Source organism: Hydractinia symbiolongicarpus, chromosome 12 (assembly GCF_029227915.1).
Source record: "Hydractinia symbiolongicarpus strain clone_291-10 chromosome 12, HSymV2.1, whole genome shotgun sequence".
NCBI classification, from domain to species: Eukaryota; Metazoa; Cnidaria; class Hydrozoa; order Anthoathecata; family Hydractiniidae; genus Hydractinia; species Hydractinia symbiolongicarpus.
In genome coordinates this window covers 23020832-23035291 of record NC_079886.1, presented here as the reverse complement: position 1 = coordinate 23035291, position 14460 = coordinate 23020832, and the positions used below count along the sequence as shown (strand labels likewise).

General features: G+C 33.5%; 2 protein-coding genes across 2 annotated transcripts; one reads left to right on the top strand and one right to left on the bottom strand.

Annotated features, from left to right (window-relative positions):
• The first annotated feature begins 693 nt into the window (after positions 1-693).
• Positions 694-4096, top strand: LOC130622380 (uncharacterized). The gene is made up of 3 exons (XM_057437836.1): positions 694-850; positions 2315-2386; positions 3114-4096. Exons 1-3 carry the CDS (start codon positions 844-846, stop codon positions 3476-3478), a joined length of 444 nt encoding a protein of 147 aa, XP_057293819.1. The 5' UTR covers positions 694-843; the 3' UTR covers positions 3479-4096.
• Positions 4097-6384: 2288 nt separating this feature from the next.
• Positions 6385-14076, bottom strand: LOC130621398 (uncharacterized). Its single transcript, XM_057436683.1, has 11 exons — positions 12703-14076; positions 12491-12626; positions 10972-11014; positions 10779-10871; positions 10473-10620; positions 10216-10307; positions 9708-9868; positions 9500-9614; positions 9179-9318; positions 9096-9120; positions 6385-7520 (listed from the first exon to the last, which is right to left on the bottom strand). The coding sequence occupies exons 1-11, from the start codon at positions 13816-13818 to the stop codon at positions 6395-6397; spliced, it is 3195 nt and encodes a 1064-aa protein (XP_057292666.1). The 5' UTR covers positions 13819-14076; the 3' UTR covers positions 6385-6394.
• Positions 14077-14460: the final 384 nt, after the last annotated feature.

Genomic DNA, 14460 nt, shown 5'->3' with positions numbered 1-14460 from the left:
AAACTGCAAAAATATTCGTCTCCTCACTCTGATATTATTTAAAGTAATTTGAATTAGTCCAACGGGACGAATCAGAAGTGACGTAATTAGGAATATCTCCAATTTTTGACAAAATATCTATATTTATATTTTGTGAGTCAGGATGTGTAAGTACATTCTCATACTTCTAATCCAAAAACTCGAAATATTTTCTGACATCCACATAAAAATTAAAATTTGATAGGTGGAAGTCTGGAAAAAAATATGGATTGTGTTAAATTCCTTTATCTGATCAATGGGATTGTGGCGGTTACTTCGCTTCTTTACTATTTTATTCAATAAGAACTGTTCGAAATGCCACTTTATACCCAGCATACAGTGCAAAAATAATACTTTCTATGTTTTGTTGCGTTTTTATTGGTAAACCTGAAAATGGTCAGTGTTCATGACTCTTTGTATGGATTACAATTATATTTTAAACTCGGACATTTAAAAGCCAAATAACTTTGCATGAAAAACTGCATGGTCTGCTCTTTTAAAAACAGAAAGCAGGGATTAGGCCTAGTTCTTCACAAAGTTGAATTTAAGAACTTTATTATTAGACTTAATCATTCAAAACAAATAAAAATATAGATAATAAAAAGAAAATATACTTTTTGAAATGTTTTGATAAAAAGAAAAGCTATACTTCGTCAAATTTTCTAAGCTTAAAAAAGACGAAAACCTTGCGGAAACCAGGCTGCCACAAGGAATGTTATTTAATAGAGAAGGAGAGTGTTTAATGACAAAAAAAGTTGACCTTTGTGTGGTGTGGTGATCGTCAAAACAAAGATCAAAATTTTCTTACTTTTACTGATAGCAATCATGGGAGGTAAGGTTTTTAAAAAGCATTTCTTAACTTTTTGTCGCTGCTTTATCTTGTTACATACTTGCTAATGTTTACCAAAATTTACAGAAATTCGCAGATTTTGCCCATGCGAACACATTCTTGTACTTAGGTAAAAAAGCAAGACTATATGGGGTAAAATGGCTATCAATATTTAAAGCACAAGTACCAGAAGGCGCTGAAATTGTTTTTTTAAGTCATTTTAGATTAAGAAAAAGCCTTTGACTAATTAAGTGATTATTTCGTTTCGTTAACTCGTATTATTTGACTTCTGTGGTCTGTTGTTTATATTTTCTACCTACATGAATGAGTGTCCACTGAGCGCAAAATCAAAACATTAGGCGCATCAAAGTGGTCGTCTATACGACTACTTTTATAAAATGCTAGATTTAACTTTAAGAATAATAAATTGCACCGACATCCATAACACAACAAAAAGCTTCTTACAAGTTGACAACAAGTTACAACGCATAAAATATAAAAGCCAGTTGTAGCTATTTTTGCCAACTCACTGTGTTGCATTTAGTTTGGGCAATGATAAAAAAGAAGTAGTTTATTGTCTCTGCAGTAAGTTAATGATCAACTGAAATAGGCCCTCTCCTACGTGGGGTTGCTTAGATTGCATCCACTTTAAAAAACAATCCGTGTTTTCTATAACGGTTTTTCGTTGTTTTCTAATCAACACCGATTAGTTTTTATTAAGCACGTCAATAGAGGTGCGTTCTTACTGTTTTTTTGTTTAATGACCACATTTGTTATTTTTGTGAATTGCCTTCGTCAGCGAATCTTTATATTAAGGAAGCATTGAAATTTATTGTGAAACAAGATAAATCATTAAAATAGAAAGATGGTTTGATGTTTGGAATATAGACATTGCACAGTGTGCACAAACAGTTTCTATTCATCTTTCATCATGCTCAACAAAGATTGGTCTACAAATCAAAGAAAATATTTCAACTGATAAAATACTTAATTTTTTTTTAAAAATAGTAATTTGAGAATAACAAACCTTTATGTCCTCGTAAACAAAGAAAGAAAAACCGCGAAGAACTTTACCACCACCGCCTTTTTTAACGGTAGTTATTTAAAAGAATTTCCTACTCCCCACTTTCCATTTAAGAAATATACTCGACATGCACTTAATTGTTACTTTAAAGTTTGTCAGCATAATGGAGAAGGAAGAGATCATTTTTCGATTAACAGAGTCTCCACTGAAATAGTTGCTATGCAGTAGCCTGTTGAATAGGTGTATGGTTTGTGGTAAGAGAAAAAAATGCTTTTTAAAAACTGGGAATCAATGTGACCAATTTGATAGAAAATTTAGAATATACCAGCAACTTTTTTTAACTTTAGATTACATGTTTTTTTTATGTAATTTAACCTTCTATTATCCCTTGATATGCAATTTAACAAAGCTATATTTACGTTCACTTCTATTCTTATTTCTAGGTGTTGAAGTATGTGCTGGTTTAGTTGCGTGTGTCGTTATGTCAGCAATCCCAATTGCAATGATAACCTTGGGTACGTAGTTAGGAGAATGATACAATGATAAGCCGCTTTATATAGAATGGCGAGCATTTAACTATGAGAAAATAACCTACATTTTATAAACCTGCTTTCAGTCGCTTGATATTACCGACTGGTAGCCTTGTGACAGAGCTTTCGCTTCCAGTGCGGAAAGTCTTGCGTTCAAACCCCGGTCGAGTCGTGCCAGAGACGATAAAAGAATCTATCCTTTCTGCTAAGCGTAAATCATGAAAATAGGATTGGTATTTTAGGCAATTGTCTAGTTGAGCAGTTGTTGTGCTTACACGACTTTTGTAGCTGAAATAGGAGTTTTAAATACACTAGGACCCCCTTTGCAGGACCCTCGTTAATAGCAGTAGTGTAAAGAATTTAATGATAATAATAATTGTTTATAGAAAGAAATACGCTTAGTTATACGTTCTGTTACAACGAAATGGTATACAGTTCTTTATAAAGTTAAAAAGGTTCAGTCCCGGACACTGTTTAGTTTCGTGTTTCTTCATGTCTAAACCATAACGCAATGCGTCGCAGTAAGCAACATAACATCTAACAACTTCCTTAATGGTTTGTACCTTTTCACTCGAAATATTTATTCCAACATTGAAAAAAATAACAACAGTGTAACAAATTCTAGTCCTTTCTAAACATTATGGCTTCCTTACTGTTCTTAGAAACTACGAGCTTAAGGACAAAAATTAAAAACATATTTTACATATCGTAGGTGCATTACATTATGATGAATGTCCAATGCAGCCATGGATACCAAAGTTTATGATCGTCAGTGGTGCCGTAACATTGGCTGTGGTTTTGTTCGCCCTGTGTGCATTTGGCGCAAGTCAAAGCAATAAAAGCGGCCTTGCTTTAGGTTTTTTCATAATCATAGGGATCCTTGCCTTGTTTTTATTTGCGTGGCAAATCGCAGGTAGCGTATGGGTGTTTAAAGAATGGAAAAATTGGGATAATGTGAAAGACAGTAAAGAACATGGATGTCATAATGACACGTATTTGTTTGCATTCGCGATATTAATCATTTTCTGGATTTCCTGTCCATGTCAAGGTGCTGGTTCATCGAAAGCTAGAGAATAAGTTTGTATGAGTTTTATTTTTGGAAAAGGAAATTAGGGAATTGTACAATTATTGCCAATTGCGACACATTTGTGTAATTTTACTAGCCTGAGTTTTAAACCAGTGTAATTTTTGTTTTGATCTTGTGTTATTTCATTCGGTACGTGCAACCAAACTTAATTTGATGTAACAGTAACTGGTTTTAAACTCTTTCATACTAAATATATAAAACAGAATGTATGACTATAATGCCTATTTCTTCATTATGTCTTTCCCTTTTCCGCTTTATTTGCTGCATAAGACTATTCTAGCAAGTCCCGTATGTTAATCAGTTCTTCATTATTTTTTTGTGTCTCGAATATTATAATCTTGCGGCTCGTAAGTTGATACAGCAAAACCTAATTTGACGTGACGTTAATTTTCCACACAAGAAGCATGTTTATGATATCTTCATTTTGTATCAATTGTTTTCCCAGACGAATAAAGTTTTTTTGTTGATTTTTTAAACGAGGTATTTCATGTGTCATTAATTTTTTGTAACGTGGTATTTTATGTGTTAACTCTGCTGCAGATAATGTGTAATCCATTCCTGTGCTGTATTAATGATTTTAGGTATAGAATACAGACAATTAGTTGGAACTTGTGCGTTTTACCTTATCATTTGTTGATGAGTCATTTCTTTACCTTTAAGTATTTGATAGTTCCCCTAAAAAAAAACATTTTTAGGACTTGACTAGCCAAACTAAAAATTGTTTTTTGTGTTTTTAATAAAAGAGCTAAAGCTTCTTCTGCAAGCTTACGAAGTGAAAAAATCAAAAAAAGAAAGTCCTTTAAAAAATCTGATAAAGGAAACACTGTTTACCCAAAAAATGTTAACTTCATTATAAACTTTGTAGTACTGAAAGATTTTTGTCGTCCTTTTTGTCCTGTCGAGAATGTAATTCAAGAAATGTTGTACTTAGTGATGAATTTTCTTTAGAGACGGGTATGCACACAAACGAAGATTAAATTGCTAAGATTGTCCATATAATTTTATTAGTTTTACATCAGCGGAGTGTGAGAACTCTGAGATCATTCAGGGAAGTCGTAAATGTGAAATATATTACCTTATCATTTGTTAATTAATCATTTATTCACTTTACTTAAAACTGGCTGCTAGGTGATTCTTTGTATCAGAAAATGGTTAATAAATATAACGTTAACTAAAAAATTTTAAGATTACGAGCTGAAATGAGCGAATTTCATCGATGCTTTTTGATATAAGAACAAAACACGAATTAGTTTTTCTACGTCACATCTCGTGTTCTCGTAGCACAACGTTTTCCTTGCGGACAGACAGAGAGAATACGGGTATTATTATTATAGAGCCTCGGCGTCGGAACGCCATGTTGAGAGCCATAAGTGAATACAGAAAGGTCATAGCTAAAAGGAGAAGTAGATATTACAATGAATAAAAGCATGCAGTAAGAAATAGATAGATGAGTAACCAGAGTTAAAGTGCAAGTAGACCGTGCTGTGAGATGGAGTTGATCGCTTAATATAGTTATACTTTAAGCTGCAAATCTGTACAATTATTACTCAGAAAACAACTCTCCGCAACAAAGGTTGAAATGAAAAAAGCATACTAAATTTGGTATAACTATTAAATTTGGTAAGAATAGCCTTGCTCGATTATATCAGCTAAAGAACCGTTAACAAATGCTGTTACAGGGATAATACTAGAAATTAAAAAAAGGATTGTGAAGAATGTCGCAAGCAAAGACAACATGAGGGACTGTGTTTATAAATAATGCTACGCTAAATAGCATTAAGGGGGTAATTAATACCTCTAAAAAGATTTTGAAGTCACTGTTGTTGCTTCAACTTCATTTATATTAAATAATTTGGTATGTTCCTGTGCAAAAAGCTAATCATGTCATGTAAGGTATTATTCTGGCGTTTTCAGTTACATTTGGGCGTCAATATGATGTCCAACATTATTTAAAGATGTTGTTTGATCCTCATCGCTCATAAATATTTTTGACTTGATTACTTGCCTCTTCGTGGTCACATCAGCTTTAGTTAGTATGCTACACATTTTGTTGTCAATATCAGGCGTTTGGTCAATCATTGCAAGTAAGAAATGGTAAGGCGAAATTTTGCTTGCTAAACCAGATACTCATACTTTGCTTAGCTGTATGACTGAAATATAAAGTAAGTGAAAGGGTAAATTAAAGTAGTTTTTTACTTATAAGCTCATGACCGCGACCCATCTCAGTAGAATTTGAATTTTCTTTCCACAAGAAATCAAAGTTATCACGAAAGGCTACACTTCTTAAGAAATGCTAGGCTTACTGCCTTTACAAATCAAATAGGACCTCTAAAACGATTCTTAAGTCATTTTGTCTCGACTGACGTTGTTTCACACTCTTGTATTCAAATATAGATATGAGACTCTGTCATATTTAGCTATGTTTAAATGTATACCGCAATATTTGTAATGTTGTTTTGTTCTTAGTACTGAATTTTTTTATCACCATTAAATCGACTTTTGTGCTACTCACAAAGTCGAAAATTAACAGCCATTTTGTAACACCTTTATAATCGCGCTCTCCCATTACTCTGTTTATGCGTTATAAAATATGTTTTTTTATTATTGTCTTGTTTTTATATTCATTTGAAAATCTGCGCTAAATTGGCTACAAAAATGGTAATGAGACAGTATAGATTTTCAAACAGGGCAATAACAAGTAAAACTGGACTAATTGTGTCTGCTGGAAGATCTTTGAATAATGCAATAGAATAATGCTGCGTATTAGCAGCCCATTTCTTGCTTTCCAGAATGTTCTTTATAAAGAATCGTTTTTTCGGTTTGTGCAGGTTCTGGTAGGTTAGTCCCTCCTAGTTAGGTGGAATAAAGAAAATATATTTTATGAAAACAAATAATGCTTATGTTTATTATCTTTCATCTTCCAAACTTCGAACAAAAAGCGTTTTCATACAATCTGAAGTAACTACAGGATGGTGTACTATAGTGCTGTTTATGTATCGACATTTATTCTTATCTTCAAACATTCTAAAATTACCATCACTGACCACATCTATGCCTGCTTTTAAGGCTAATTCCCCAACGTAGGCATCATCGATTCGAATTGGTTTTACGTCAGTAAATACAGTAATCATTTTCTTCACAGCGTCTTGAGACAAAACATAACCTCCGCCTGAACAGTATCTAGGATAAGTATTTTTCCGAAATTCAACTTTACCAATTGCGTATCGGCCATCTCGAAATACTTTAGCTTGATATTGTACATTACCTGCATATAGTTCTGTTTTTGATGTATCAGGGTTATCAAGAAAAGCAAATAATCGAGGCATGTTCACAAAGACATCGTCATCGCCTTTCAAAAGAAATTGAAATTTGCAATATGTGACAGACCATTCGAAGCCAGCTTGAACCTTGTAGGTCAAATTATAAAAATCTTCTCTAACGTCGCTCAAAATTAAATCATTATGTCTTTCAATTTCGTTACCAATGCCCTGTAAAACACTTTTGTCGTATGAACGGCCAACTAGGAATACTGTTTTCCATCGGGCTTTATGGTCATTTCCCCAAGTGTTACGAATTAGTTGTCGCTTCTTAAAATGCGATATATGCGTTGTAATTAAAATTAAAAGCTTATACTCCAAATGGCACTTTGTTTCTGTGATCAAACAAGTTTTATGCTTTTTATTTCGTTTAGAGTACAACTCAGCGTAATTATCAAAAATATCTTTACCCGTCCAAAACGAATTGACCGGGAAATTAGTGTAATTCTCTATATTAAGACTTGAATTCTTAGCATCATCGTAAGCGAGTCTCAATAAGCCATAACTAAGCGACCTTACTTGCTTATCCAAATGATTTAACTTCTCACTAACACTATTTGTAAAGGAAGTATATTTCTCCCCTAATGCTGTATCAAGATTGTACACGCGGCCTCTTGTGTCGATTTCAATCCATAACAATACAAAAAGAAACAAAATGGCAGCTTTAAAAAAACGGTTAAACTTTGTATTAAACATACATCCAAAAATATTCATCCTTTTTTAAATAAAGCTTTGATTTTATGAAGCTATAAGTATAAAAATGTATAATAAAATTTTTACAATATCTTCATCTTTCCTTAGCATCACATATAGCCAGTCTTTTACGCAGGAATATAGTTTTTTTACTTTGTGTTTTTCTTTATCCGTGTTATATTTATCACTAGGTACAAGAACACAAGTTAATCTTATTTCAAGCTTAAACCAGATGTAAACATTCTTTTTATAAAAACGACAATAAAAATTACTTTAGCAACAATATAATGTATATCTGCTCTTCACATTTTTAAAAAAAATCTCTCCTTAACCCTGTTTTTAAAAACAAAAGTGGTTTCAGTTATCAAAACAGAAGTTTGTTGTTTTTTAACAAAAGCTCAAAGAAGAGTGTGGTGGTATAAACTTTCAGCTTTTATTGTTTAGATATGTTGCTATGGAAACTAAAAAACTAGGTGAATATTATTAATCATTAAATATTAATCGCCTAAAAATGATTTTTCCTTAGCTTAATCTTTATATATTAAGGGATAACGTCGCGAGGTTACAAAGTAAAAGAAAAAAATGTCGCCCACCATAGTTGGGCGACAAAGAAAAATTTTCATTTAAAAAACGCTAGGAGACTCCTAAAACAGCTTCTTTTTTTACTTATACTTTATTTCAAAATACCTTTATTTAACAAGAAAAGGGGTAAGGCCCATAATATTTTGCTGAAGTTTTCATTTTTAATTACACAATTTTTTCAATAAGATTAAACCCAGAAATGAAGAAAAAAAGAAGAAAAAGAAGAACAAAATAACATTCTCTATAATATTAAAAAAAACTGAGACAAACTTCACAAACTGATTGGGGAAGGTACTTTAGGTAGCAGACACTTTTCAAAGCCTCGATTGTGTTCGCTACAAAGAGGTTTGTCTGTACTTTTCGAAGAGTATAGTTAAGTAATTAATAATTCAGTCGATTTTCTTATTAGCAAAGACGTTTGGTGCAATCAGGTTAGTTGAGCTATGAATTGATAAAGGCGATAAAATATATTTTATGAACAGCCAGAAGACATTAGAGGAGATAAGAAAAGTATTAAATGTGATTTTGACGCCACAAGTCATATAAAAAATTAAATTTTAGTGTGGTAATTAGAGAAAATTTGTGGTAAATAAATATTTCCGGTAGGGAATATTCTTTTGGATTACAGTGCTCTATGTCTGTTAATTAGTTGTCCGATGTTTTGACTTTCTGGTAATTAGGGAATCGGCCGTATAAAAGTCTTTTTAATAAGAGAGACATCTCAACGTCGTCCCAAAGGCTTTTTTATGGAGATAGGAAATAGCTCTTGCAGCAGTCCTCACTGTATTTTGGTTAACCTCAAGGCGAAGCTTTGATTGAGGCCATATAAAACCCATGCGCAAGTTACAACTACAGCCAACTCTCCAATTAACGAACACTCTCATTAGTGGACACTTCTAATTAACGGACAATTTTTTTGCACAGAAAAAACCTTGGTCAAAATATCACCACACGAAACTTTCTAAATAGCGGACATTTAATCAGCAGACACTCTAATTAGCGGACTTGCACATACTGAACTTTCCCTCTAAAATTTCTTTCTAATTAGCGAAAAGGGTTAAAAAAAAAACGAAAAAAAAGCAAAACAAAGAGACGTACTTGAGTTCTTGCCTTGCGACTTCTTTTGCCCACTCAATTGTCTTCTGTTATCCTCAGAGCATGTATGTAAAAGGAATTTCAAGTCCATATCCTTTTCCTCTGCTTCCTTTCCTTGGGAGTCGTTTGAACACACAAACTGCCTTGGGGAAGTATGTAAGAGGCGTATGTCCAACTTCTTTATTCATAAGGTCATAGCCATAAATTTTCACTGCAAACTCGTCATGTTTTTTTTGTCCAAGCAGTCTTCTCCAATTAGAGGAGACTATCCATCTTTATAAGCATGAAATCTTCGCACATGAGTCGAATAAAAATTCACAGAACATATTGTCAATGACGATCTCGATTTTTTCTTCTGTGAAACTTAAAAGAATCTTCAGAACTTCTTGCTTCTCCATTTCCGAAGCTGTAAAAAGTGAGTCAACTTGAAACTTCTTGTCTTGAAAGAAAAAACAACAAGAAACAAAGCTAACTTGAACTGCGGAGAGTTTTAATAAGGGGATTCAAAAGTTATTTGGAAATGTATTCTAACTTTTCGTATGTTCGATTAGAACCTTTCGAACATTCGAACTTAAATTTGCTGTACAAGAATACACTGTCATTGGACAACTCTGTAACACTGTACTGCTGTCATAAATTCGATGAGTGCAGTAAGAAAAAAGCAGCTGGAAAGCTTTCCAGGCGTTGCTCAAACTTGGATAAAAAGATCAAATTATTAAAAGCAGTAAAGAAACGAATTTGAAATTTGCAAAACTCAAGCGGCAAATGTTATGGCGAGCGAAACTCGTTGAAGAGCCGAATATAAATACTTCTAAGGGAAAGGTTTTAAGCACCTCCAACAAGAAAACCACTAGAAATATAAAGCGATCAACGATCGAACCACTACTGAAAGAAGAAGCCATGCACATCAAGTCATTCTTAGATCAATCTGGGTTAGCGGATTTTAAGGCATCGAGATGTTTGTTTGACAAATGGAAATTTACGCATGGTATTCGCGAGAAAAAAATGTCTGGAAAGATTCTTGAAGTATCAGAAATCACCGTAGAATCATGGATTGAGCGGTTAAGAAAGCTATGCAGATAATACGATTTAAAGGACATTTAGACTTTTCAATGCACTCCCGAGTAAAGCACTTGACAAAAGAGGAAAAAAAAACAAAAAAAGGTGGAAAGAAATTAAAGCAGCGAATGACTGAGTGGGAAAGTTAGATAAGGTCATACAGAGAAGCAAAAACCCTCAATGTTTTCGTTAAGCAAATGCTGCAACAAAACTTACTTAAGTCTCTTATTTTTCGAACCCAAAGTCCTGGATTCAACTTAAAATTGTGTTCCTTGACAAGAATACTACATAGCACCTGCAACCATTGGATGATGGCATAATTAAAAGCCTTAAGGTAAAATACCAATGGGCAGCGAATGCTTGAAAGGAAGTCTCTCACAATACTCCTAAAATGTGGAATTGTAGCGCAACCGACGGAAAGTAATGATGAGCTGAATAAGGAATTGGCCTAACCAAAGTTAACCAGTGAGATGCCAACTGATAGTGGAACACACATCATGGCAGCTGACGAATACTCAAATTTCGATGTTTACGCGCAATTCACTTTACGCTATTAACTTCGACGAATTTGGTTGACGAAGTACTAAGGAATGACGACAGTGATGGTGGCGACGTTAATGGAAATGGCGATGAAAATCTGGTGGTAGAATCACATGTCAGCCCTCGAGAAGCTTGCTGCTAGATAAGATATCCCAGGTGAATGTCACAAGCGAAGATGATACAAATTCTTCACTTACCTTTCGTGAAAAAATGGAAAGCTAGACGATCGCAAAAAACAATCTGTAATTAAATATTTTTTAATATAGTATGAGAAAGAAATATGTGTATTTCATTTGTCTGTAAACCACCCAGCTAGTGCCTTCAACCCTTTTTAATACCTTTAATAAGTCACCAGGATATATTATTGGGCCAAAAATAGGCAAAAATGTCGAGTTACCAAATAACGGACAAAATTCTCAGCTAATTGGAGAGTCGACTATATTTGATAGGCGTGTTTTGTGTTTTTTGTTGGTGTTATGTTCACTTACTTAACAGGAGAATTTGGTTTGAATTTTTAAGGGAATTTAAATCTTCATATATTCACCTGGAAATGGTGTACACCATGGTGAGCCGAGTATGTAGAACTAGGTAGCTGTATAAGTTTGGTAGGTAGCTATTAATGCGTTTGTGTGTTGATCAGTCCTATATAGCTAGCTGGCAACGTGTTAAATGACATACATAGGTTTTTTTTAAAAATATTATTCACTGTGAAAGTTTACATGAAATATATCTCAAGTAGTCCTAAATTTTCAAAAATCATGAAACCATTCCACATATAGAAAAGAAATATGTTAATTTACAGAGGTGCAGGGCTTGAACGGGAATAATTAATACATACTATTTACGTTCCTGCAAATGGACCTATGCAAACTTAAATTATGCCTTTAATCAGATAAACTTTTGTGAAAGAATTTTGTAGTTTTTTAGCATTTTTGCGAAAACATTTAAAACGACTATTCACAAAGGTTTATTTGTAAAACTTTCTCTAAATCATGAGCTCGCAAAAATTTATTCCCCTAAAAAATTTTGTTTTTTTTGTAATTTAGAATAAAGCGATTATGCTTTAACTGTGTGTATCCTCAAAGAAATTATACAAATGGCAATAGTCTCAAGAAATACCATTTTGCATATTTTCTACCCTGTTCTACAATATTACCGGCTTAATTTGTGAAAAAAAACTAAAAAAAGATGTTTTTTATTTTTTTTATTTAAGAAAAATAATTTTTTTCCTAAAGTTTCTCTGATTTACTGTAAAGTAAAACAGGCCATTAGAGAATTAACTTCCTGTTAATGAAAGCTTTGAAAATCAGATACAGTATACACTAACAAGCTTCACACTCCATTAAAAAATATCTTCGTTTGTTGTCATATCGTGTTTAATTGATGAATCAGCTCTGTTGAAAGTCCTTTATCTTTTTAATTTGTTTTTCTGCTTTTTATTTTTTAGTTTACAATTGTTCTCGCCCACTGTAAATTTACAATTCTGTTAACGCATGAAAGAATTAGCTAATTAGCTACATATTTTGCTAATTCTGTATGTGAGTAACGTGGTTACATATAGTTGTTAACAGCTACTTTCAGATATTTTTAATGTATATATGTTTCCATTTTTCTTGTACTTAAAAATGTTTTTAAACAGTTTTAATTCTTTGTTACGTTCGCTTGTCCTGGTCCGCCATATTTAATTTTCTTTTGTTTCCCCGCAATACAACTTGCCAGGAATATTACGGCGGCCGGACGAAAGTTTGATAGCTAGATTGCGACGATAACCGGTCAGTGCCAAAGCCATTTCTTGTACCACAAGAGCCCTGGGGACGGGATTAATAGGCGCCAAAAACATGCCAAGTAGCATCTTAGTAGAAAATAAATTAACATGAATCAGTGTCTTTAAGAGTCCTTGTGTTTTTGTTTACTGAACACCATCAAGGAAACTCTTCCTTTTGTTGTAGACTCTTTCTAAATATCTGGATCATACATTCGTTTGTTTCAACAGGGTGATGCACTATTGTTTCACTTTTAAACACACAATCTGCATTTTCTTCGTCTTCAAACATTTTAAAGTTATTAACAGGTGTTACGTCTATGCCAGACTTTAACGCTAACTGTCCTATATACGCATCATCTATACTTATGCGGGATACATAAGGCATTGTGTTTAACAGTCGTTTCACAACATCTTTCGATAATACATATCCTCCGCCTGAACAATAACGTGGATATATTTTCCCTTTATATTCATCCTTTGTTACTCTATACTTTCCTCTTCTTTCTACACGAGCTTCGTATTGGACGCTGCCTGCGTATAGTTCAGTTGTTGGTGTGTCGGGTGACTTTAAGAATGAAAATAATCTTGGGAAGTTTATAAAAGTATTATCATTTCCTTTAAATAGATATTTATATTCACAATAGCGTGTTGACCATTCGAGTCCCGCTTGAACTTTCGATGTCATGTTATAGAAATCTTCATAAACGTTAACCAGTATTATATCTTTGTGTTTCTTTAACTCAGCAGCAAAAAGTCTTTCTGTATGAATGTTGTGTGCTCTACCAACAAGAAAGAACGTTTTCCAGCGATTAAAATTGTCCTTTCCCCAAGTACGCCTAATGGTATCACGGCGGCTGAAGTGAGAGACATCTGATATTAGTAAGACAATTAAGGTATACTGACGCATGCATCTGCTTTGTGTTATCAAGCTTGTGTCGTGTTTATGTTGCTGCACAGAAAATAAATTGTTGAGCTCTCCTAAGTCATAATCATCTTTTTCTGGTGAAATCGGGACTGTTTTGTTTACAACAATATTGCTTTTCTTCGATGTATTTACTCTCTCATTAAGTATCGTCAAAATGAGTTTTATTCCTGTTTCAAGTTTCGTTAACCGTGGTAATAATTCATCTTCTGTTATGTATACAAGCTGAGGTTGCGTTTTTTCAGCCGGGTAATAGGAAACATATAAATACAAAAAGAAACATACCAATAAGAAATATAATATTTTCACACGGAAAGTATTCGTTTTAAATTCAGGCATTCTAATCGTCGCTTTCATTATAGCTTGTTTTCTTTACTGGCAACCATCATTCTATGTCATTTGATATGTAATTTGATATGTCATTTGATTTTCTTATTGTATTGTACTGCCAACTTAATGATTAATGAATTAAGTTCTTTCAAGTTAAACCATTCTGCATTGTTATGTATAGAATGATTAATTATAAAGCTTCCGATAACATAAAAATATTTCATAGCTAATAACCTTTGTTTCGTATGATAACTAACTTAGGTTCCAATCCCCTATCTTTGTGTATTTCCTACACAAAAGGAAATACATCAGGGATTGTTTAAAGCTTGGCCCCATTTAACCCTATTCGGTCCGGGGTTTTTCGAGCATATATTATGACCAACTAGTCGATAAAGCCCGTGGAGAAATCCGCTTAGGCAGAAGGACAATGAAAAGTCACAGACAGAAGCTCCGTATTATTATATAGATAACTTTTCAATAACTTTGATCCCATTATAAGGGCTTCATACAGATTTTTAGGGGTAGTTTCGAGCAATAGCCAATACCCGCCTCCACCCCCCCCACCCCCCCACGGAATGAATAGGGTTAAAACAGCGTAATCTAAAATCTCTATAATAATAGCCGTCGTCTGTCTGTCTGTTCAAAAGGGTTACTGATATTCCTTTGATC